The sequence below is a fragment of the Lampris incognitus genome, chromosome 13 (assembly GCF_029633865.1).
Source record: "Lampris incognitus isolate fLamInc1 chromosome 13, fLamInc1.hap2, whole genome shotgun sequence".
Lineage (NCBI taxonomy): Eukaryota > Metazoa > Chordata > Actinopteri > Lampriformes > Lampridae > Lampris > Lampris incognitus.
The window spans coordinates 932,380-959,420 of record NC_079223.1 but is presented as its reverse complement, the minus strand read 5'-3'; the positions used below and the strand labels follow the sequence as shown (position 1 = coordinate 959,420).

At 45.4% G+C, this 27,041-nt stretch overlaps 1 protein-coding gene across 1 annotated transcript in view; it reads right to left on the bottom strand.

Annotated features, from left to right (window-relative positions):
- LOC130122911 (LIM domain-binding protein 3-like) overlaps nt 1-27,041 on the bottom strand; it is a 225,012-nt gene that overhangs the window by 25,160 nt on the left and 172,811 nt on the right. Inside the window, exons 7-10 of the mRNA XM_056291978.1 lie at nt 25,809-25,831; nt 16,305-16,589; nt 9,020-9,034; nt 8,327-8,634 (exon numbers count right to left, since the gene is read on the bottom strand). Coding sequence (XP_056147953.1) covers nt 8,327-8,634; nt 9,020-9,034; nt 16,305-16,589; nt 25,809-25,831 — 631 coding nt within the window. The remainder of the gene's footprint in view (nt 1-8,326; nt 8,635-9,019; nt 9,035-16,304; nt 16,590-25,808; nt 25,832-27,041) is intronic.

The following is a 27,041-nucleotide window of genomic DNA, read 5'->3' as shown; positions in this document are numbered from 1 at the left end:
GGGGCTGCCAGGCGCCGCCCACCCACTGTTCGCACACCGCCCCGACCGCATAGTCAGAGGCAGGGCTCTCAAGTCTCACGCATTGGGCGTGAGACACACGCATTTCAACTCATTCACACGCTCACACGCCACACCTTGTATTTCTCATGCAGAGAACCAGGGTAACGCCCACCAAGTTGCGCCGCTATTTTTTATAACAGTGGAACAGGTAGGAATCAAGTGGATTCCCCATAGGTTGAGAAGGGCCTGCCACGCACCAGCCAATCAAATGAAAGAATATAGCTGCCGAACAGCCAATCAAATAATAGCATTGCTGTATCCGGGTAAGATTTAGATATTCCCGCTACAACAACTTGACAGAAGAGGACAGCTATCTACTAACTTAGTCACAAATCCGAAGTAGGACGACAACGACGTGGGAGAAGACCATATCCTATGTGTACAGTAAGTTATCTCGTCATTTGATTTCCGTTGCTGGGGAATATTGTCTCTTTTTACTCTCTATGAATATTGTGTCCAGGCAGTTGGTTTAACTGGAGTGTGTGAACTAGCCTAGCTAGCTTAGGGTGACCAAATGGCCTCTTTTCCCCGGACATGTCCTGGGGGGGGGGGGCCCGCGGGTTATAAATTCATGAAAATGTCCGGCTTTCTGTGGTAGGTTTGCGTGTTGCTGAACTGTTATACATTATATTTTTACCGATCTCAAGCAAGCCAGCTGCTTTATCAGCGATGTTAATGGCAAGACACTGCTACGTGTTGCCTAGCAACAGGTGCAGAGGAGTCTGTGAGGTGGAGAATCTGCAGCGGTCAGTATTTAAAGTTTAAACATTTCAAACGTCACAGAATTCAAAACGACTTCCCCTGAAACTAAACTAAGATATTGATATTATATTAACTTCTGGCGTTAGGTGATGTTAGCTAATTTGCGATTGTTGCTCAGACATGTTGATAATTAAACAATTTTAATGTTGGTGAAAATTCCTCTCAAAAGCAAATGAAGACATCTGATCCTTTTTAAAGAAGAACCAGTGTCAGTAACTGTTTACACATGATTAACTGAGAATGTTCTGTAATTAATCCAAATGTTAATCTTTGAAATTAGTGTGAGAATTATTTACTATTTAATGCCAGCCTTTCCTTTTCCATTAGAGGCTCAAGAGCAGAGTTATTATAGTATATGTGACATTAATGTGCTGCTACTTGTATTGTAGTAAGACATGAGTATTATTTATAAGCTAAACTAGTCACAGCTTGTCCAACTGATTTGTTTGACTATCAGGCATCATTTTATTCTGAAAATCCTGTCAGCAGCAGCCTGAGCAGCACAGAGACACACAGACAGGTGAGCTGCAGCCTCTCAGGTGAGCTCTGATGTCATAGTGAAAGATCTGAGATCATAGTTCAGGAGTTGAATGACAGAAAAATAATACAAAGTTTTTGAGATAGTGTGAGCATCACTGTGGGTCTGTGTCATGAAATGCAGAAACTGAAAGCCAGAATCTCAGGTGAGGTTAAAAAAGCTCACAGCAGCTGTTACAGAGCAGCAGATTACCTACAGGTTTCTATACATTTATGTCATTATAACATTTCATGTGACAGAGTTATGTTATTTTTAAATATTAAGTGTGGTCTCAGGTTTAAGTATTCTATCAAAAAAAAAAGTAGAAATCATAGAAAAAGCCATGATAATAATTTAATATGCAGGTCAGCACATGCATATTCATTAGTGGACATGTTGCAAGTGAGACTCTTTATGTGCCTGGAAGAGAAAAGAGACAGAGAGCAGTTAAGTTAAAACCAAACCTACACCCACAGGACCATTAAGCATGTACTTAATGATGAATTAAATAAATATTTCTATTTGTATGAATTTATGCGTCATTTATCAGATCAGACCCCCGTCCCCACCCCAACCAAACCCCCACCACCGCCGCTGCCAAAATCTCACTCTGAACTCAGTTCAAAACTTGAGAGCCCTGCAGAGGCGTCGGTCCTGAGGGCAATCGGGGCAGTGGGGGACGGGTGCGCCGAGGAAGTCGATGGACGACAGGCCAAACTGGCACTTGGCTGGGTTGACTATGAGTCCATGTGCACTGAGCCGCTCGAACAACTGGCGGAGCTGCGTCAGGTGCTCCTCCGCGGATGCGCTGGCCACGAGAAGGTCATCCAAGTAAACAAACAAGAACGGCATATCCCGTAGCACAGAGTCCATCAGCCGCTGCAACGTCTGTGCTGCCCCCTTGAGACCGAAGGGCATCCGCAGGAACTCGAAGAGTCCAAATGGCGTGATGACCGCTGTCTTGGGCACATCCCGAGGGTGGACCGGTACCTGGTGGTAGCCCCGCACCAAATCTACTTTGGAAAAGATGGTGGCCCACGCCAGGTGGGCAGAGAAGTCCTGTACGTGCGGGACGGGGTACCGGTCAGGGGTTGTGGTGTTGTTCAGGCGACGAAAATCGCCGCAGGGGCGCCAACCGCCGTCAGCCTTAGCAATCATGTGCAGGGGGGAGGCCCACGGGCTGTCCGTATTTCCCCACAGCCGGGGGGGCTTCCAGTAGCCCCATAGCTCGGGCCGTCGTCTGGGCATCCAATGCCGCCACCACATGGAAATACCTCGTAACGTCCCGCGTTATTCCTCCCAGCTCGAACTGGGCTTCAATGTGCTGAAACCATGGCCGAGGACTGTGCTGCCAAAACTCGGGCAACTTCACCGTCGCTGCTGAGATGCTAGCGCTAACACGAGCCGTTCCGTTAGCATCACTTGGAACCGGAGCGGTGTCGTCAACGTGCGGGGTCACCAATGTGGGAGTGCAGGGAGGAGGAGACAGAGAGATCGAGTCGAGTCCATCCCGTTTACTCACCACACAAAACAACCCCGATACAGCACGATCTCTCCTGGCAACCAGCTAACCAACCGCTAGGCTGCTGCAAACATGGCTCCGCCCCGGAAACTCTAAGCAGTGCCTACGTCATCACTCTGAACATCTGCCTTAAAGGAGCAGAAGCCCCTGGTGAAGCTACCCTCAACTGTGTATCACCACAATACAGTGCATCCGGAAAGTATTCACACCTCTTCACTTTCCCCACATTTTGTTATGTTACAGCCTTATTCCAAATTGGATTAAATCCCTTTTTTTCCTCATCAATCTACATACAATACCCCATAATGACAAAGCGAAAAAGGATTTGTAGAAATTTTTGCAAATTTATTAAAAATAAAAAAATGAAATATTGCATGTACGTAAGTATTCACACCCTTTACTCAGTACTTGGTTGAGGCACCCTTGGCAGCGATTACAGCCTCAAGTCTTCTTGGGTATGAAGCTACAAGCTTGGCACACCTATATTTGGGGTATTTCTCCCATTCTTCTCTGCAGATGCTCTCAAGCTCTGCAAGGTTAGATGGGGAGAGTCGCTGCACAGCTATTTTCAGGTCTTTCCAGAGATGTTCAATGGGCTTCAAGTCTGGGCTCTGGCTGGGCCACTCAAGGACATTCACAGACTTGTCCCGAAGCCACTCCTTCGTTGTCTTGGCTGTGTGCTTAGGGTCGTTGTCGTGTTGAAAGGTAAACCTTCGCCCCAGTCTGAGGTCCTGAGCGCTCTGGGGCAGGTTTTCATCAAGGATCTCTCTGTACTTTGCTCCATTCATCTTTCCCTCGATCCTGACTAGTCTCCCAGTTCCTGCCGCTGGAGAACATCCCCACAGCATGATGCTGCCACCACCATGCTTCACTGTAGGGGTGGTATTAGCAAGGTGATGAGAGGTGCCTGGTTTCCTCCAGACGTGACGTTTGGCATTCAGGCCTAAGAGTTCAATCTTGGTTTCATCAGACCAGAGAATCTTGTTTCTCATGGTCTGAGAGTCCTTTAGGTGCTTTCTGGCAAACTCCAAGTGGGCTGTCATGTGCCTTTTACTGAGCAGAGGCTTCCGTCTGGCCACTCTACCATAAAGGCCTGATTGGTGGAGTGCTGCAGAGATGGTTGTTCTTCTAGAAGGTTCTCCCATCTCCACAGAGAAACGCTGGAGCTCTGTCAGAGTGACCATCGGGTTCTTGGTCACCTCCCTGACCAAGGCCCTTCTCCCCCGATTGCTTAGTTTGGCTGGGCAGCCAGCTCTAGGAAGAGTCCTGGTGGATCCAAACTTCTTCCATTTACAAATGATGGAGACCACTGTGCTCTTTGGGACCTTCAAAGCTGTTTTTTGGACCCTTCCCCAGATCTGTGCCTCGATACAATCCTGTCTCAGAGGTCCACAGACAATTCCTTTGACTTCATGGCTTGGTTTCTGCTCTGACATGCACTGTCAACAGTGGGACCTTATATAGACAGGTGTGTGCCTTTCCAAATCATGTCCAATCAATTGAATTTACTACAGGTGGACTCCAATCAAGATGTAGAAACATCTCAAGGATGATCAGTGGAAAAAGGATGAACCTGAGCTCAATTTTGAGTGTCATAGCAAAGGGTGTGAATACTTACGTACATGCAATATTTCAGTTTTTTATTTTTAATAAATTTGCAAAAATTTCTACAAAACCTTTTTCACTTTGTCATTATCGGGTATTGTGTGTAGATTGATGAAGGAAAAAAAGGAATTTAATCCATTTTGGAATAAGGCTGTAACATAACAAAATGTCGGGAAAGTGAAGGGGTGTGAATACTTCCCGGATGCACTGTATATGCAATTTTAGGAGCATTCAGCAAGCGGCAGGTCTGTATCTTCTTTTTTTCCCCCCACAAAGTTATTAAACTTTGAAAATCCAAAATGGTCATAATGACCATCTTGGTCATTCTAGTGTTAATGATCACGGCGATTTGCATATGATGATACTCAGCTGTATGTGCCTATAAGGGCTGATGATCATACTCAAATCACTAACTTATAGGCCTGCTTGGCTACTGTGAAAAACTGGATGTCATTTAACTTTCTGCTTTTAAATTCGGATAAAACTGAGATGCTAGTCATTGGCCCTGCTAGACACAGACACCAATCTGATCAAGTAACGATAACAATCGACAACTCTGTGGTTTCACAAAGTGTGGCAGCCAAAAATCTTGGTGTTACGTTTGATCCCAGCCTTTCCTTTGATAAGCACATTAAAGAAATCACCAAGACTGCCTTTTTTCACTTACGTAACATAGCTAAAATTCGGTCTTTTCTCTCCATGGCTGACGCAGAGACTCTAATACATGCATGTGTTTTATCCAGACTTGATTACTGTAATGTTCTGTTCTCAGGTCTGCCACATTCTAGTACTAAAAGTCTTCAGATGGTTCAGAATGCTGCTGCTAGAATCCTAACTAAATCTAGGAAATTTGACCATATTACACCAATTATCGCCTCCCTTCATTGGCTTCCTGTCCATGTTAGATCAGAATACAAGGTGCTTCTGCTGACGTATAAAATCCTAAATGGGCTTGCCCCATCCTACCTGTCTGATCTCCTTAAACCTTACATGCCATCTCGAGCACTTCGTTCTCAAAATACAGGGCTCCTGTGTGTTCCCCAAGTTAAAAAAAAGTCAGCTGGTGGCAGGGCCTTTTCCTATCGGGCTCCATTGTTGTAGAATAACCTGCCTGCTGCCATCAGACCATCAAGAGTCTGTTGAGTCTTTAAATCCAAACTTAAAACTCATCTTTTTGCCTTAGTTTACAATCAGTTGCCTTTAAGTTGAGTGCTTCACAACCTGTACTGGATGGTGGGTTGGTTTTCTGTCTCAATGAATTTACCAACCACTGTTCTGCCGACCAGATTATAGAGTATAGATTACAGAGTATAGATTATAAATCATATAGTATAGATTATATATTGTACAGTATAGATTATAGAGTATAGATTACAGTGTATAGATTATGACTAGTTGATGACTTAAAGAATGACTATTGCAAACTGTTCTCTTCTCTAACATGTCTTTTCTCTCCCTCTGAATGATGTCTTCTCCTTTCTCTTTTTCTGTGTGTGAGTGGTGTCATGTGAGTCTCCCTTGTGTGCACGTGCAGTCGGTTCTCCTCCCAGGTCTCCGTGGTGACGGTGGTCACCACTTGGAGGCTGCCTGCCATTCGCCTCATCACATTTTATTTTTATAAATCCATGTAGTTTTGTTTGGGTTTTTTTACATGATGATGCTGGTCGCATGGCTCGGGTCCTGGTGGCGTCTGAACACTGCTTGGCATCCTGTGCATCATATTCATCATAAATTTTATAAGTCCATTATAATTGTGTTATCCTCTTTCAATGTTGTATTGTGTAAATTGTGTAAACACAACATCATGTGACATTGTCCGTCTTGGGAGAGAGATCCTCATCTGTTGCTCTCCCTGAGGTTTCTTCCTATTTTTTCCCCCTGTTAAAGGTTTTTAGGGAGTTTTTCCTCATCCCATGAGAGGGTCTAAGGACAGGATGTTGTGTTGCTGTTAAGTCCACTGAGGCCAATTTGTAATGTCTGATATTGGGCTATACAAATAAAATTGATTTGATTTGATTTGATTTGACTTGATTCCGTATGTGGCGGGAGTGTTGGAACATTCGAGACGCATATTTTCCGAACACCGTGTCTTGATTTCTTTCAAACCCCAAAACTGCTGCGCCAGAAATTGATCCAAGCCAAGGACGGGGTCTCATGGCACAAACAGAGCAATATAGTGTACGCTGTTAAGTGCCAGGAGGATTACCATGAATTGTATATCGGGGAAACCAAACAGACGCTCGCGAAGAGGATGGCACAACACAGAAACCTCATCAGGCCAGGACTCCACAGTCTACACCATCTACAAACCAGGACTCCACAGTCTACACCATCTACAGACCAGGACTCCACAATCTACACCATCTACAAACCAGGACTCCACAGTCTACACCATCTACAGACCAGGACTCCACAGTTTACACCATCTACAGACAAGGACTCCACAGTCTACACCATCAACAAACCAGGACTCCACAGTCTACACCATCTACAGACAAGGACTCCACAGTCTACACCATCTACAAACCAGGACTCCACAGTCTACACCATCTACAAACCAGGACTCCACAGTCTACACCATCTACAGACAAGGACTCCACAGTCTATACCATCTACAGACCAGGACTCCACAGTCTACACCATCTACAAACCAGGACTCCACAGTCTACACCATCTACAAACCAGGACTCCACAGTCTACACCATCTACAGGCCAGGACTCCACAGTCTACACCATCTACAAACCAGGACTCCACAGTCTACACCATCTACAGGCCAGGACTCCACAGTCTACACCATCTACAGGCCAGGACTCCACAGTCTACACCATCTACAGACCAGGACTCCACAGTCTACACCATCTACAGGCCAGGACTCCACAGTCTACACCATCTACAGACCAGTGGCCACTCTTTCAAGGATGAGGATATGACCATCCCTGAACCATGAGGGGGGCCTAAGAGTACATCTGTCGCCATATTACTATGATGTGATTGCAGCTATTACCCAACCCTCTGTGAATATTGCACATTGCCATTGTAACTGTAATTAATGGTCATGGCAATTTGCATGTCAAACCAATCATTCGTTTTGGTCGTTATGTAATTGTGTTGTTTATTTTCTTCCCAATTCTGCCTTGCCAATTACCCCACACTTCTGAGCTGTCCCGGTCTCTGCTCCACCCCCTCTACTGATCCAGGGAGGACTGCAGACTACCACATGCATCCTCCCACATGCATCCTGGAGTCACCAGCCGCTTCTTTTCACCTGACAGTGAGGAGTTTCACCAGGGGGACGTAGCACGTGGGAGGATCATGCTATTCCCCCAGTTCCCCCTCCCTCCTGAACAGGCGCCCTGATCGACCAGAGGGGGCGCTAGTGCAGCGACCAGGACACATACCACACCCACATTCACAGCCAATTGTGTCTGTAGGGAAACCCGACCAAGCCAGAGGTAACATGGGGATTCGAACCGGCGATCCCCGTGTTGGTAGGTAACGGAATAGACTGCTACGCTACCCGGACGCCCGACTGTGCTGTTTATAAGGGTGGGGATACCTGTAGTCAGCTGAGACTGACGAAGTCACTAGATGAGTGATGAAACGTTTCTCCCACTACATGTTGTGTCCAGACGATGTGGTTCAGCTTCTGGGTTTTCAAAAGAAATGTGTCGTGGTGAACATGTTCAGATGAATGTGTTCAAATGAATGTCCATCCATCCATCCATTATCCGAACCACTTATCCTGATCTCAGGGTCGCGGGGATGCTGGAGCCTATCCCAGCAGTCATTTAATGTGTTGAGACAATTTTTTCAAGACAAATTTGTTCAGATGAATGTGTTCTGGTGAATGTGGATTTACCTGATGATGCTGTTACAGAAACCACAGAGGGGGGTGCGGCTGCTTGCGGCAAACCTCTCTGCCCTCTGGGCCACGCCCCTCGCCACGGGGGGGAAGGGAGCAGGGCTTGGGATGAAGGGGGCAGGGCTTGGGGCTTGGGGAGTCGCAGAGGAGATGTTTGGGATGTAGGATGGGGGTGGGGGTGCGGCCTGGGGGAGGGGCTGGATCTTCACAGTGGTGCTGGTGGTCTTGCTGGGGTCGTATTTTTCAGCAAAGGTGTTGTCAGTGACCCAAGGGGGTCTGTTGGAAGGAGGGGCAGGGGCAGTAGGCTGGACAGGAGCAGAGGCTAAGTGAAAGGAGGACACAGAACACAAACAGTGAGGTCTTTTCCACATCTCCCAGTCATCTCTAAGCCCTCCCCTAACCCTACCAACATCAGCTGTCTGCTCTCTATCTGATTTGTCAACATGGCAGGAAACCAAAGCTGCCTCTAATACTCTATTTCTGTCCACCTGATGAAGAGGAGTGGATGGAGGGGGGAAGATTGTACGGTTTGATGCAGGAAACCAACTAGTGCCGTGTCTTTACAGTACCCCTTCCACTCAAAAATGTGTTTTTCTTATGTTTGTGTCCCCTAAATTGTCTGGCGTTAACTATACTGACTTGTATCTGTGCAAAGTTTGTCACTAGAGCAGTGTTTTCACATTCCTCTACTGGACAAAGAGCTGTCTGGCCACTTCCCTAAAATCTGAGAGGCAGGGTAGATTTGGTACTTGACAAATTCGAATGCCAACTGTTGTCTAATATGCAAATGCAGGACAGGCAAAGAAAGGACAAATCCAGAGCGGACTTGTCCGTACAGGGAGCGACTTTGCATTAGCATAGTGAACGTTTTGAGAGCAAACATGGTAGTTTGTGCAGTTATTGGATGTAAACTGGACCCTGGAGCTTCCTTCCACTATCTACCAAAAAATCCCACTATACTACTGGAATGGTTGGAAAAAAATATAAAGACTAGAGACATTGGGCTCACATGCCTACAAACCTGGAAGGACTGCATAACTGCCATGCTCATTTCAGTGAGCAGTGTTTCCAAAACCCAGTGCAGTGCAAAAGGATCTGGATTTTCCCAAGACATTAGTTTTGAAGTCGCTTGCTGTACTGACTATTTATCCTGGGACTGAAACAGTGAGCGGGAGTCAGTATGTAAATTATTTCTTTCTTTCACTCAACCAACAGTCAAATGAAAGCCTTCTGCACGTAATGTCTTGATGCAGTCTCACCTGATTGCAGGTGTCCCCACCCTTATAAACAATACAGTGGCTGCAGGTGCCCCCACCCTTATACACAATACAGTGACTGCAGATGTCCCCACCCTTATCAACAATACAGTGACTGCAGGTGTCCCCACCCTTATAAACAATACAGTGGCTGCAGGTGCCCCCACCCTTATACACAATACAGTGACTGCAGATGTCCCCACCCTTATAAACAATACAGTGGCTGCAGGTGTCCCCACCCTTATAAACAATACAGTGGCTGCAGGTGTCCCCATGCTTATAAACAATACAGTGGCTGCAGGTGTCCCCACCCTTAAAAACAATACAGTGATTGCAGGTGTCCCCACCCTTATACACAATACAATGACTGCAGGTGTCCCCACCCTTATACACAATATACAGTGACTGCAGGTGTCCCCACCCTTATAAACAATACAGTGGCTGCAGGTGTCCCCATGCTTATAAACAATACAGTGGCTGCAGGTGTCCCCACCCTTAAAAACAATACAGTGACTGCAGGTGTCCCCACCCTTATACACAATACAGTGACTGCAGGTGTCCCCACCCTTATACACAATATACAGTGACTGCAGGTGTCCCCACCCTTATAAACAATACAGTGGCTGCAGGTGTCCCCACCCTTATAAACAATACAGTGGCTGCAGGTGTCCCCATGCTTATAAACAATACAGTGGCTGCAGGTGTCCCCATGCTTATAAACAATACAGTGACTGCAGGTGTCCCCACCCTTAAAAACAATACAGTGACTGCAGGTGTCCCCACCCTTATACACAATACAGTGACTGCAGGTGTCCCCACCCTTATACACAATATACAGTGACTGCAGGTGTCCCCACCCTTATAAACAATACAGTGGCTGCAGGTGTCCCCACCCTTATAAACAATACAGAGACTGCAGGTACCCCCACCCTTATACACATGACAGTGGCTGCAGGTACCCCCACCCTTATACACATGACAGTGGCTGCAGGTGTCCCCACCCTTATAAACAATACAGTGGCTGTAGGTGTCCCCACCCTTATAAACAACACAATGACTGCAGGTGTCCCCACCCTTATAAACAATAAAGTGGCTGCAGGTGTCCCCACCCTTATAAACAATACAGTGGCTGCAGGTGTCCCCACCATTATACACAATATACAGTGACTGCAGGTGTCCCCACCCTTATACACAATATACAGTGACTGCAGGTGTCCCCACCCTTATACACAATACAGTGGCTGCAGGTGTCCCCACCCTTATAAACAATACAGTGGCTGCAGGTTTCCCCACCCTTATAACAATACAGTGGCTGCAGGTACCAGAACCCTTATGAACAATACAGTGACTGCAGGTACCACGCCCTTATGAACAATACAGTGACTGCAGGTGTCCCCACCCTTATACACAATACAGTGACTGCAGATGTCCCACCCTTATAAACAACACAGTGACTGCAGGTGTCCCACCTTATAAACAATACAGTGACTGCAGGTGTCCCCACCCTTATAAACAACACAGTGACTGCAGGTGTCCCACCTTATAAACAATACAGTGACTGCAGGTGTCCCCACCCTTATGAACAATACAGTGACTGCAGGTGTCCCCACCCTTATACACAATACAGTGACTGCAGGTGTCTCCACCCTTATGAACAATACAGTGACTGCAGGTGTTCCCACCCTTATACACAATACAGTGACTGCAGATGTCCCCACCCTTATCAACAATAAAGTGACTGCAGGTGTCCCACCTTATAAACAATACAGTGACTGCAGGTGTCCCCACCCTTATGAACAATACAGTGACTGCAGGTGTCCCCACCCTTATACACAATACAGTGACTGCAGGTGTCTCCACCCTTATGAACAATACAGTGACTGCAGGTGTCCCCACCCTTATACACAATACAGTGACTGCAGGTGTCCCCACCCTTATGAACAATACAGTGACTGCAGGTGTCCCCACCCTTATACACAATACAGTGACTGCAGATGTCCCACCCTTATAAACAACAAAGTGACTGCAGGTGTCCCACCTTATAAACAATACAGTGACTGCAGGTGTCCCCACCCTTATAAACACTACAGTGACTGCAGGTGTCCCACCCTTATAAACAACACAGTGACTGCAGGTGTCCCACCTTATAAACAATACAGTGACTGCAGGTGTCCCCACCCTTATGAACAATACAGTGACTGCAGGTGTCCCCACCCTTATACACAATACAGTGACTGCAGGTGTCTCCACCCTTATGAACAATACAGTGACTGCAGGTGTCCCCACCCTTATACACAATACAGTGACTGCAGGTGTCCCCACCCTTATGAACAATACAGTGACTGCAGGTGTCCCCACCCTTATACACAATACAGTGACTGCAGATGTCCCACCCTTATAAACAACAAAGTGACTGCAGGTGTCCCACCTTATAAACAATACAGTGACTGCAGGTGTCCCCACCCTTATAAACACTACAGTGACTGCAGGTGTCCCACCCTTATAAACAACACAGTGACTGCAGGTGTCCCACCTTATAAACAATACAGTGACTGCAGGTGTCCCCACCCTTATAAACACTACAGTGACTGCAGGTGTCCCACCCTTATAAACAACACAGTGACTGCAGGTGTCCCACCTTATAAACAATACAGTGACTGCAGGTGTCCCCACCCTTATAAACAATACAGTGACTGCAGGTGTCCCCACCCTTATAAACACAGTGACTGCAGGTGTCCCCACCCTTATGAACAATACAGTGACTGCAGGTGTCCCCACCCTTATACACAATACAGTGACTGCAGGTGTCTCCACCCTTATGAACAATACAGTGACTGCAGGTGTTCCCACCCTTATACACAATACAGTGACTGCAGATGTCCCCACCCTTATCAACAATAAAGTGACTGCAGGTGTCCCACCTTATAAACAATACAGTGACTGCAGGTGTCCCCACCCTTATGAACAATACAGTGACTGCAGGTGTCCCCACCCTTATACACAATACAGTGACTGCAGGTGTCTCCACCCTTATGAACAATACAGTGACTGCAGGTGTCCCCACCCTTATACACAATACAGTGACTGCAGGTGTCCCCACCCTTATGAACAATACAGTGACTGCAGGTGTCCCCACCCTTATACACAATACAGTGACTGCAGATGTCCCACCCTTATAAACAACAAAGTGACTGCAGGTGTCCCACCTTATAAACAATACAGTGACTGCAGGTGTCCCCACCCTTATAAACAATACAGTGACTGCAGGTGTCCCCACCCTTATAAACACAGTGACTGCAGGTGTCCCCACCCTTATGAACAATACAGTGACTGCAGGTGTCCCCACCCTTATACACAATACAGTGACTGCAGGTGTCTCCACCCTTATGAACAATACAGTGACTGCAGGTGTCCCCACCCTTATACACAATACAGTGACTGCAGATGTCCCCACCCTTATCAACAATACAGTGACTGCAGGTGTCCCCACCCTTATGAACAATACAGTGACTGCAGGTGTCCCCACCCTTATACACAATACAGTGACTGCAGATGTCCCCACCCTTATCAACAATACAGTGACTGCAGGTGTCCCACCCTCATCAACAATACAGTGACTGCAGGTGTCCCCACCCTTATGAACAATACAGTGACTGCAGGTGTCCCACCCTCATCAACAATACAGTGACTGCAGGTGTCCCACCCTCATCAACAATACAGTGACTGCAGATGTCCCCACCCTTATCAACAACACAGTGACTGCAGGTGTCCCCACCTTATTCTTTGCTGGCTTTACAGTCTGGTTAGTATGTAGAGGTTCAGCTGAGGGGAGTGGGTTGCCTAGGATTCTGGATGCCTTGTTGACAATCCGCTGCAGTTTGTTCCATGTTTGACCGCCGTACCGTACTGTAATAATATAATAATGTAATACTATAATATTGTAATACTATAATACCGTAATACTTAAAATAATGTAATGCTGTAATACTATAATACTCTAATAATTTAATACTATAATGTTGCAATACTATAATACTGTAATACTATAATATTGTAATACTGTAATACTATAATACTGTAATAATGTAATACTATAATGTTGTAATACTATAATACTGTAATACTATAATACTATAATACTGTAATACTTTAATACTATAACATTGTAATACTATAATACTGTAATACTATAATATTATAAGGTTGTAATACTATAATACTGTAATACTATAATATTGTAATACTATAATACTGTAATAATATAATACTATAATAGTATAATACTGCAATACTGTAATAGTATAATACTTTAATACTGTAATAATATAATAATGTAATACTGTAATACTATAATATTGTAATACTTTAGTACTATAATATTGTAATACTGTAATACTATAATACTGCAATAGTATAATACTGTAATAATATAATATCGTAATACTATAATATTTTAATACTGTAATACTGTAATAATGTAATACTATAATAAATACTGTAATACTGTAATACTGTAATAGAAGATGTGATGATGGACTGGATAATGGCTGAGTAAAACAGAACGAGCAGTTGATGTTTGGTCCGGTATCTTTTAAGCTGCCTAAGAAAGTAAAGTGGTTGTTGAGCTTTTGCAGTGACGTGTTCAGTGTTAGTTTTCCACTTCAGGTTGATATTGATGGACGTTCCAAGGAATTTAAAAGAGTCGTGGTGGTGATGGGGCCTCCGTTCATTTGTATGGGTGTTTTGGGATTCGGCACGCATCGGAGGTCAATAATGAGTTCTTGGGTTTTGGCTGTATTAAGCAGAAGGTTGTTGTTTGCACACCAAGTGGCAGCTTGGTGTACTGCAGGGCGGCACTGGGTTTCATCGTTGTTGGAGATGAGGCCTACAATGGTTGTGTCGTCTGTGTATTTTATTATTTTCACAGAGCTATCCGTAGATGTAAATTGGGTGGTGTGATGTGAGAAGAGCCAGGGGGAGAGAACACAGCCCTGAGGAGCACCTGTACAGAGGGTAAGAGGGTGTGTGGTTAGGTTGTTAACCTTCACCCTCTGTGGCCTGTTCCACAGGAAGCTCCGATCAAGTGACATATGGCTGGGCCAATGTTCATATCCAAGAGTATGGTAAAGAGTTTGAGTGGGTTGATGGAGTTTTGAGTTGAAGGTAGAACTAAAGTCTATGAACAGGATGCATGTGTAGGTGTTTGGTGATTCCAGGTGGTGCAGTGCATGGTGCAGGGCTATGTTAACTGCATCCTCAACAGACCGGTTGGCTTGATAGGCAAACTGATATGGGTCCATCATTGGAGAGGTGCAAGATTCAAGTGTGACAGAATGATGCTTTCATGGCCAAAGATGTTAGGGCAACTGGTCTGAAGTCATGGAGGCAGGTGATCTTTGAGGACTTTGGCACAGGAATGATGGCAGAGAGTTTGAAGCACTGTGGGACTGTACACTGACCTAGAGAGGTGTTAAATATGGTGGAAAATATTGGGGCCAATTGTGCTGCACAGTGGCTCAACAAAGCGGGACTGATGCCGGCTGGCCCTGCTGCTTTCCGAATGTTCAGCTTCTTGAATGTAGCTCTCACCTCATCCTCCTGGAGGCAGAAGGGTGGCATTGGAGTGGGAGTAGGGAGGATGGCTGGTGGAATAGGTTTTTCAAACCTTGCATGGAACTTATTTAGTTTATCTGGGAGGTTATGGTCATTATCTGCAGGGGAGCAGGGGTGTTTTTGTAATCACTTCCTTATGTTTTTTCCATATCGCTCTGGAGTTACTGGAAGAAATCGTTGTTGGAGTTTTGTTGCATATCTGGACTTTTCTTTTCTTATTGCAGCACGCAGCTTATCCTTGGCTGCTCTGTACTGATCCCTGTTTCTTTTTTTGTATGCCCAGTTCTTTTCTTTGTGTAGGAGGTGTAATTCTTTAGAGAACCAGGGTTTTTATTGCCATACAATGAATGTTAACAGTCCCAGAATTCCTTGCACTCCCCCCAGCACAGAACTGCCAACAGTCAGAGTGGCTGCCCTCTGCGGTCCCTACAGTACCAACATACACAGATTCAAATGTAGTCCAGGTAAGAAACCCAGTTAGTGAGTTTTTCCGTCCAGCTATGAATTACAAATTTTATTGCTTTTGCCACCATGAAATCAGTGCCAGAATTAATCAATGCGCCACTAACTGACCAAGTCAGCTCAGAGACCGGTGATTGGTGGAGCTGACTAGTTGCCAGGGTGGCAGGGGTATTTACAACAGCTGGCGAGGGTAGTTACCTGGGGCACATTCAATCTGAAAACGGTGTGCACCATTTTGCTACGGTTTCTGGGTTGGAACGGTGTGAAACGGGTTTTGAGGTACGTGTTCTCTCATTTGGTGGGTGTGTAAGAGTTGTTACCCAATCAGCAGCAACATGTAAATAAACTCCGCCACATTAAAAAGGCAGTCCGCACAATGAATCCAACTAAAGTCCTTTATACAAATGCATCCACAGTAGCTTGGACTATGGAACAATTGAAGACATTAGAAGACATGTTTGTCATAAGTATCTTATATTAAACACGTATTCAAACAGATTTCATCAGGTGCCAAAAATTCTTCAAAAGAACACAAAGAATAGCCTTCTCGGCTGCCATAGTTGCAACGCTTGCATAACACAATATGGTCTTCAACGCTTCACCGTTTCCCTTTAAATAAACGTTTTGCTACATTTTGTCAGGACTGAATGCTCTCCTGGTTGGCTGGGATAGTTACCTGGCTGGCTGTGGGTGGGGTAGATGCAGGTGGTGCTGACCACCTTGGGGGGGGCAGGTCCAACAGGAATCTGGATGGAGCTCTGTTGAATGGGTGGAGTCTGTTGCATGGGTGGAACTTGCTGGTACTGCTGGTAGTTTGGTTGGTACTGCTGAGGGGGCGGGGCTTGCACCATGGGTGGAGCCTGGTACATAGCAGGAGGCTGAGCATATTGGCTGGAGAAAGATGAAATGTAGATTAAAATCAATGTCACCTTGAAAACATTGAGTTCCATCATCTGCGGCGCTCCAACTAAGAAAACACTGGAGCGCAGTGAGATCCAGGATCTTTACCTGTTGCTTACCTGAATGTCAACAATATGAGCAGAGGACGGGTTGAATAAAGAGCCAAAAAGAGAGTGATGTCAAACAGAGAGACTCTGTATATATATATATATATATATATATATATATATATATATATATATATATATATATATATATATGCTAGCTCAGCTTTATGATAACAGAATCACTCACTTCAACCCATTCTTAGCAATTTGTTCTGTAAAACCTCTTCTAAAACTGTTCTTAAAGAAGTTTAGCACAGTAGAGGTGCTGCTTTATTGTGAGCAATTCTTCCTTTGCTTTTGATATATATATACACTACCGTTCAAAAGTTTGGGATCACCCAAACAATTTCGTGTTTTCCATGAAAAGTCATACTTATTCACCACCATATGTTGTGAAATGAATAGAAAATAGAGTCAAGACATTGACAAGGTTAGAAATAATGATTTGTATTTGAAATAAGATTTTTTTTACATCAAACTTTGCTTTCGTCAAAGAATCCTCCATTTGCAGCAATTACAGCATTGCAGACCTTTGGCATTCTAGCTGTTAATTTGTTGAGGTAATCTGGAGAAATTGCACCCCACGCTTCCAGAAGCAGCTCCCACAAGTTGGATTGGTTGGATGGGCACTTCTTTGAGCAGATTGAGTTTCTGGAGCATCACATTTGTGGGGTCAATTAAACGCTCAAAATGGCCAGAAAAAGAGAACTTTCATCTGAAACTCGAAAGTCTATTCTTGTTCTTAGAAATGAAGGCTATTCCATGCGAGAAATTGCTAAGAAATTGAAGATTTCCTACACCGGTGTGTACTACTCCCTTCAGAGGACAGCACAAACAGGCTCTAACAGGTACTATTTAATGAAGATGCCAGTTGGGGACCTGTGAGGCGTCTGTTTCTCAAACTAGAGACTCTAATGTACTTATCTTCTTGCTCAGTTGTGCAACGCGGCCTCCCACTTCTTTTTCTACTCTGGTTAGAGCCTGTTTGTGCTGTCCTCTGAAGGGAGTAGTACACACCGGTGTAGGAAATCTTCAATTTCTTAGCAATTTCTCGCATGGAATAGCCTTCATTTCTAAGAACAAGAATAGACTGTCGAGTTTCAGATGAAAGTTCTCTTTTTCTGGCCATTTTGAGCGTTTAATTGACCCCACAAATGTGATGCTCCAGAAACTCAATCTGCTCAAAGAAGTGCCCATCCAACCAATCCAACTTGTGGGAGCTGCTTCTGGAAGCGTGGGGTGCAATTTCTCCAGATTACCTCAACAAATTAAAAGCTAGAATGCCAAAGGTCTGCAATGCTGTAATTGCTGCAAATGGAGGATTCTTTGACGAAAGCAAAGTTTGATGTAAAAAAAATCTTATTTCAAATACAAATCATTATTTCTAACCTTGTCAATGTCTTGACTCTATTTTCTATTCATTTCACAACATATGGTGGTGAATAAGTGTGACTTTTCATGGAAAACACAAAATTGTTTGGGTGATCCCAAACTTTTGAACGGTAGTGTATATACACTCACCGGCCACTTTATTAGGCACACCTGTCCAACTGCTCGTTAACGCAAATTTCTAATCAGCCAATCACATGGCAGCAACTCAATGCATTTAGGCATGTAGACATGGTCAAGCCGATCTGCTGCAGTTCAAACCGAGCATCAGAATGGGGAAGAAAGGTGATTTAAGTGACTTTGAACGTGGCATGGTTGTTGGTGCCAGACGGGCTGGTCTGAGTATTTCAGAAACTGCTGATCTACTGGGATTTTCACGCACAACCATCTCTAGGGTTTACAGAGAATGGTCCGAAAAAGAGAAAATATCCAGTGAGCGGCAGTTCTGTGGGCGAAAATGCCTTGTTGATGCCAGAGGTCAGAGGAGAATGGCCAGACTGGTTCGAGCTGACAGAAAGGCAACAGTAACTCAAATAACCACTCATTACAACCGAGGTATGCAGAAGAGCATCTCTGAACGCACAACATGTCGAACCTTGAGGCAGATGGGCTACAGCAGCAGAAGACCACACCGGGTGCCACTCCTGTCAGCTAAGAACAGGAAACTGAGGCTACAATTCGCACAGGCTCACCAAAATTGGACAATAGAAGTTTGGAAAAACGTTGCCTGGTCTGATGAGTCTCGATTTCTGCTGCGACATTCGGATGGTAGGGTCAGAATTTGGCGTCAAGAACATGAAAGCATGGATCCATCCTGCCTTGTATCAACGGTTCAGGCTGGTGGTGGTGGTGTAATGGTGTGGGGGATATTTTCTTGGCACACTTTGGGCCCCTTAGTACCAATTGAGCATCGTGTCAATGCCACAGCCTACCTGAGTATTGTTGCTGACCATGTCCATCCCTTTATGACCACAGTGTTCCCATCTTCTGATGGCTACTTCCAGCAGGATAACGCGCTATGTCATAAAGCTCGAATCATCTCAGACTGGTTTCTTGAACATGACAATGAGTCCACTGTACTCAAATGGCCTCCACAGTCACCAGATCTCAATCCAATAGAGCACCTTTGGGATGTGGTGGACCGGGAGATTCGCATCATGGATGTGCAGCCGACAAATCTGCAGCAACTGCGTGATGCTATCATGTCAATATGGACCAAACTCTCTGAGGAATGTTTCCAGTACCTTGTTGAATCTATGCCACAAAGGATTAAGGCAGTTCTGAAGGCAAAAGGGGGTCCAACCCGGTACTAGCAAGGTGTACCTAATAAAGTGGCCAGTGAGTGTATATATATATATATATATATATATAGAGAGAGAGAGAGAGAGAGAGAGAGAGAGAGAGAGAGAGAGAGAGAGAGAGAGAGAGAGAGAGAGAGAGAGAGAGAGAGAGAGAGAGAGAGAGAGAGCGCGAGAGAGGCTGTAGTCTAGTCCAGTAAGGCTTGATTTATCTCCATGAACATGTTAGCACTCACTATACAAGAGTCCTCTTTGTTAGATAACTGACATGGTGAGACCAGACTTATAGGTGAGAACCCTAGCCCTAAAACCCAAGTCCTAACCTTGAAAGAGACCCTTAAAGAAGTTAGGACCAGAAAAAATGTCCTCACACTGCAAAAGTATAATTATTCTGATGGTTACAAACTCAAATTTGTCTTCACAGAGACAGAACTACAAGAACACACACACACACACATACATACACTCACACACACACAGACACAGTCAAATTGTGGTTAAAAGAAATTTTGAAAGTGTTCTGCTGTTTAGATGCCCTCCGTTGTGTATGGTGGCCAGTGGCATGCTGTACATGGCCAGTTCCAGCCTTATCTTTCCTTACGTGTTTTGGTTAAGAAAATTACATGATCCCTCTACTTAACAAACCACAATGAACAAGTAAAAGGCCGTGGTGAGAGTAAAGCCAGAGACAGATGTGAGCAGTGGTGAGAGTAAAGCCAGAGACAGATGTGGGCCATGGTGAGAGTAAGCTCAGAAACAGATGTGAGCAGCGGTGAGAGTAAAGCCAGAGACAGATGTGGGCCATGGTGAGAGTAAGCTCAGAAACAGATGTGGGCCGTGGTGAGAGTAAAGCCAGAGACAGATGTGGGCCATGGTGAGAGTAAGCTCAGAAACAGATGTGGGCCGTGGTGAGAGTAAAGTCAGAGACAGATGTGGGCCGTGGTGAGAGTAAAGCCAGAGACAATGTGGGCCGTGGTGAGAGTAAAGCCAGAGACAGATGTGGGCCGTGGTGAGAGTAAAGCCAGAGACAGATGTGAGCTGTGGTGAGAGTAAAGCCAGAGACAGATGTGGGCCATGGTGAGAATAAAGCCAGAGACAGATGTGGGCCGTGGTGAGAGTAAAGTCAGAGACAGATGTAGGCCGTGGTGAGAGTAAGCTCAGAAACAGATGTGGGCCGTGGTGAGAGTAAAGTCAGAGACAGATGTGGGCCGTGGTGAGAGTAAAGCCAGAGACAATGTGGGCCGTGGTGAGAGTAAAGCCAGAGACAGATGTGGGCCGTGGTGAGAGTAAAGCCAGAGACAGATGTGAGCTGTGGTGAGAGTAAAGCCAGAGACAGATGTGGGCCATGGTGAGAATAAAGCCAGAGACAGATGTGGGCCGTGGTGAGAGTAAAGTCAGAGACAGATGTAGGCCGTGGTGAGAGTAAGCTCAGAAACAGATGTGGGCCGTGGTGAGAGTAAAGTCAGAGACAGATGTGGGCCGTGGTGAGAGTAAAGCCAGAGACAGATTTGGGCTGTGGTGAGCTGTGCTTTGTTCCCAGAGCTCCCTGTCTCCATCCTGTTCCTCGTGTTACTCTAAGACTAAATACCTGCATCCAATTGGTTTTCAGTTTCATTTTGCTCAGGTCGGCCATCACATTACTCTTTACCTGAGAGGGGCAGGATCTATGGGCGTGGGATCAGGAGATCTGGGAGCAGCGGGAGCAGAAGACTGATTGGCTAGCCTCTGAGCGACAGAGGAAGGCTAACTGGAGGAAACAGCGGCGGGGGCAGGCAGAGCGGCAGGCATGGAGATGGTAGAGACTGGAGCATGCTCAGTAGTGTTACTGTAGGATGGGTTACACAAGCAGAAACAGAGAGAGAGAGACAGAGAGAGAGCAACAGAGAGAGAGAAAGAGCAAGAGAGAGAGCAAGAGACAGAGAGAGAGCGAGAGAGAGAGACAGAGAGCGAGAGACAGAGAGACAGAGAGAGAGAGAGACAGAGAGAGAGAGAGACAAAGAACACATGTGGGCCGTCCACATATATAAACGCAGGACTCTCAGTTTGCGTGTATATATCCAGACGTTCTAGTACGTGACTTTAAGACACGTCTGCAGGGTTGTTATGGTTCTCACTCTCGTGCAGAAATCAAGAGCCTCCATGTTGCTCACCATGAAACCAGAATGTGAGTGAACTTCATGTTGCTCACCATGAAACCAGAATGTGAGTGAACTTTATGTTGCTCACCATGAAGCCAGAATGTGACTGAACTCCATGTTGCTCATCATGAAGCCAGAATGTGACTGAACTTCATGTTGCTCATCATGAAGCCAGTATGTGACTGAACTTCATGTTGCTCACCTTGAAGCCAGAATGTGAGTGAACTTCATGTTGCTCACCATGAAGCCAGAATGTGACTGAACTCCATGTTGCTCACCATGAAGTTGTTCACCATGAAGCCAGAATGTGACTGAACTCCATGTTTCTCACCATGAAGCCAGAATGTGACTGAACTCCATGTTGCTCACCATGAAACCAGAATGTGACTGAACTTCGTGTTGCTCACCATGAAGCCAGAATGTGAGTGAACTTCATGTTGCTCACCATGAAGCCAGAATGTGACTGAACTTCATGTTGCTCACCATGAAGCCAGAATGTGAATGAACTTCATGTTGTTCACCATGAAGCCAGAATGTGAGTGAACTTCATGTTGCTCACCATGAAGCCAGAATGTGACTGAACTTTATGTTGGTCACCATGAAGCCAGAATGTGAGTGAACACCATGTTGCTCACCATGAAGCCAGAATGTGACTGAACTCCATGTTGCTCACCATGAAGCCAGAATGTGACTGAACTCCATGTTGCTCACCATGAAGCTGTTCACCATGAAGCCAGAATGTGACTGAACTCCATGTTTCTCACCATGAAGCCAGAATGTGACTGAACTCCATGTTGCTCACCATGAAGCCAGAATGTGACTGAACTCCATGTTGCTCACCATGAAGCCAGAATGTGACTGAACTCCATGTTGCTCACCATGAAGCCAGAATGTTATTGAACTCCATGTTGCTCACCATGAAGCCGTTCACCATGAAGCCAGAATGTGACTGAACTTTGTGTTGCTCACCATGAAGCCAGAATGTGAGTGAACTTCGTGTTGCTCACCATAAAGCCAGAATGTGACTGAACTTCGCGTTGCTCACCATGAAGCCAGACTGTGACTGAACTTCATGTTGCTCACCATGAAGCCAGAATGTGATTGAACTCCATGTTGCTCACCATGAAGCCAGAATGTGACTGAACTCCATGTTGCTCACCATGAAGCCAGAATGTGACTGAACTCCATGTTGCTCACCATGAAGCCAGAATGTGACTGAACTTCATGTTGCTCACCATGAAGCCAGAATGTGATTGAACTCCATGTTGCTCACCATGAAGCCAGAATGTGACTGAACTCCATGTTGCTCACCATGAAGCCAGAATGTGACTGAACTCCATGTTGCTCACCATGAAGCCAGAATGTGACTGAACACCATGTTGCTCACCATAAAGCCAGAATGTGACTGAACTTCATGTTGCTCACCATTAAGCCAGAATGTGCGTGAACTCCGTTTTGCTCACCATGAAGCCAGAATGTGACCGAACAATATGTTGCTCACCATGAAGCCAGAATGTGACTGAACTCCATGTTGCTCACCATGAAGCTGTTCACCATGAAGCCAGAATGTGACTGAACTCCATGTTTCTCACCATGAAGCCAGAATGTGACTGAACTCCATGTTGCTCACCATGAAGCCAGAATGTTATTGAACTCCATGTTGCTAACCATGAAGCCAGAATGTGACTGAACTCCATGTTGCTCACCATGAAGCCAGAATGTGATTGAAGTCGATGTTGCTCACAATGAAGCCGTTCACCATGAAACCAGAATGTGACTGAACTTCATGTTGCTCACCATGAAGCCAGAATGCGAGTGAACTCTGTGTTGCTCACCATGAAGCCAGAATGTGACTGAACTTCGTGTTGCTCACCATGAAGCCAGAATGTGACTGAACTTCGTGTTGCTCACCATGAAGCCAGAATGTGACTGAACTTCGCATTGCTTACCATGAAGCCAGAATGTGACTGAACTCCATGTTGCTCACCATGAAGCCAGAATGTGACTGAACTCCATGTTGCTCACCATGAAGCCAGAATGTGACTGAACTTCATGTTGCTCACCATGAAGCCAGAATGTGATTGAACTCCATGTTGCTCACCATGAAGCCGTTCACCATGAAGCCAGAATGTGACTGAACTTTGTGTTGCTCACCATGAAGCCAGAATGTGAATGAACTTCGTGTTGCTCACCATGAAGCCAGAATGTGACTGAACTTCATGTTGCTCACCATGAAGCCAGAATGTGAATGAACTTCATGTTGTTCACCATGAAGCCAGAATGTGAGTGAACTTCATGTTGCTCACCATGAAGCCAGAATGTGACTGAACTTTATGTTGGTCACCATGAAGCCAGAATGTGAGTGAACACCATGTTGCTCACCATGAAGCCAGAATGTGACTGAACTCCATGTTGCTCACCATGAAGCCAGAATGTGACTGAACTCCATGTTGCTCACCATGAAGCTGTTCACCATGAAGCCAGAATGTGACTGAACTCCATGTTTCTCACCATGAAGCCAGAATGTGACTGAACTCCATGTTGCTCACCATGAAGCCAGAATGTGACTGAACTCCATGTTGCTCACCATGAAGCCAGAATGTGACTGAACTCCATGTTGCTAACCATGAAGCCAGAATGTGACTGACCTCCATGTTGCTCACCATGAAGCCAGAATGTGATTGAAGTCGATGTTGCTCACAATGAAGCCGTTCACCATGAAGCCAGAATGTGACTGAACTTCATGTTGCTCACCATGAAGCCAGAATGCGAGTGAACTCTGTGTTGCTCACCATGAAGCCAGAATGTGACTGAACTTCGTGTTGCTCACCATGAAGCCAGAATGTGACTGAACTTCGTGTTGCTCACCATGAAGCCAGAATGTGACTGAACTTCGCATTGCTCACCATGAAGCCAGAATGTGACTGAACTCCATGTTGCTCACCGTGAAGCCAGAATGTGACTGAACTCCATGTTGCTCACCATGAAGCCAGAATGTGACTGAACTCCATGTTGCTCACCATGAAGCCAGAATGTGATTGAACTCCATGTTGCTCACCATGAAGCCGTTCACCATGAAGCCAGAATGTGACTGAACTTCGCGTTGCTCACCATGAAGCCAGACTGTGACTGAACTTCATTTTGCTCACCATGAAGCCAGAATGTGATTGAACTCCATGTTGCTCACCATGAAGCCACAATGTGACTGAACTCCATGTTGCTCACCATGAAGCCAGAATGTGACTGAACTTCATGTTGCTCACCATGAAGGCAGAATGTGATTGAACTCCATGTTGCTCACCATGAAGCCAGAATGTGACTGAACTCCATGTTGCTCACCATGAAGCCAGAATGTGACTGAACTCCATGTTGCTCACCATGAAGCCAGAATGTGACTGAACACCATGTTGCTCACCATGAAGCCAGAATGTGACTGAACTTCATGTTGCTCACCATGAAGCCAGAATGTGACTGAACTCCATGTTGCTCACCATGAAGCCAGAATGTGACTGAACACCATGTTGCTCACCATGAAGCCAGAATGTGACTGAACTTCATGTTGCTCACCATGAAGCCAGAATGTGCGTGAACTCCGTTTTGCTCACCATGAAGCCAGAATGTGACCGAACTATATGTTGCTCACCATGAAGCCAGAATGTGATTGAACTTCATGTTGTTCACCATGAAGCCAGAATGTGATTGAACTCCATGTTGCTCACCATGAAGCCAGAATGTGACCGAACTTCATGTTGCTCACCATGAAGCCAGAATGTGATTGAACTCCATGTTTCTCACCATGAAGCCAGAATGTGACTGAACTTCATGTTGCTCACCATGAAGCCAGAATGTGCGTGAACTCCGTTTTGCTCACCATGAAGCCAGAATGTGAGTGAACGTCATGTTGCTCACCGTGAAGCCAGAATGTGAGTGAACTTCATGTTGCTCACCATGAAGCCAGAATGTGAGTGAATCTGAACAAACTTGCATTCAGAGGTTACGTTCATAGATGAGACACTATTTAAAACAAGACAGATGACATCTTTCGGAACCTGCTGCTTTGAAAATACACTCTGAGAGATTATTTGTGGATGTTCTTATTTTTTTAAATAATAATCACAAGGAATGTCCTTTTACAACCAAAAATCCGTCATAACTGGGTTTGTGTCAGTTAGTGCTAATCCTGTTTTTGAGAAGAGAATCGAAGAACTGAATATTTTGTTGACTCGTTTGCTCCTCCTGTATGTTGCCGGTGTGTTAATATATGGGTTGAGCATGAACAGAGTTAAACCTTCTACAGAATGACATCAGAAAAAAACCAAAAGCTGTCTCTTCACCTCTGCTCCTATTGATTTACCCTGAGTCATGGGAGGGTGCATGCAGACTGATTGGGTAAAGAGGCCGGGGCATCTGCTTGTATTTCAGGCTAAATGGAGAAGGCTGCAGCAGGAATTGATCTTGGTAATGGGGGGATGATTAAATAACTGCAGGGAGAAGAGAGAGCTCCATCCATCATCCAGATGGCCTCTTAAAGAGCAGCCAGACTCTGACAGACGGCGTCTGGTGACCCGTGAAAGGGTTACCAGGGCCGGCACCACTCCAGACTTCATTCAGATCAGCTTTTTGGTTGCCAGCAAGACACAGCAAGACAACTCCAGAAAACAACCCTGTGTAACACAGCGAGTTCTACAAGAACACATGGAGGATTTGATACCATCCAGGTCCATGCAGATCGCCTAGGAAATGGACAGACCAGACATGAGTTGGCAGAACTACATACAACACCGACCACAGTGCTCCACCGCCTCTCATCAAGAAGACATCTGAGAGACGCTTTTAACCAAAGCCACTTACAAAATAAGCAGATATATTCATGTGTCAACCTAGAGACATCCATCCATCCATTATCCAACCTACAGACATCCATCCATCATCCAACCTACAGACATCCATCCATCCATCCATCCATCCATCCATCCATCCATCCATCCATCCATAATCCAATTTACAGACATCCGTCCCTCTATGCATTATCCAACGTACAGACATCCATCCATCCATCCATCCAATATCCAACCTACAGACATCCATCCAGCCATAATCCAACTTACAGACATCCGTCCATCTATCCATTATCCAACCTACAGACATCCATCCATCATCCAACCTACAGACATCCATCCATCCATCCAGCCATAATCCAACTTACAGACATCTGTCCCTCTATGCATTATCCAACGTACAGACATCCATCCATCCAATATCCAACCTACAGACATCCATCCAGCCATAATCCAATTTACAGACATCCGTCCATCTATCCATTATCCAATCTACAGACATCCATCCATCCATCCATCCATCCATCCATCATCCAACCTACAGACAGCCATCATCCACCCATTATCCAACCTACACATATCCATCAATCCATCCATCCATCCATCCATGATGCAACCTACAGACATCCATCCATTTATCCATTATCCAACCTAAAGACATCCATCCATCCATTATCCAAACCACTGATTACAGCATTAAATAGTGGTCTT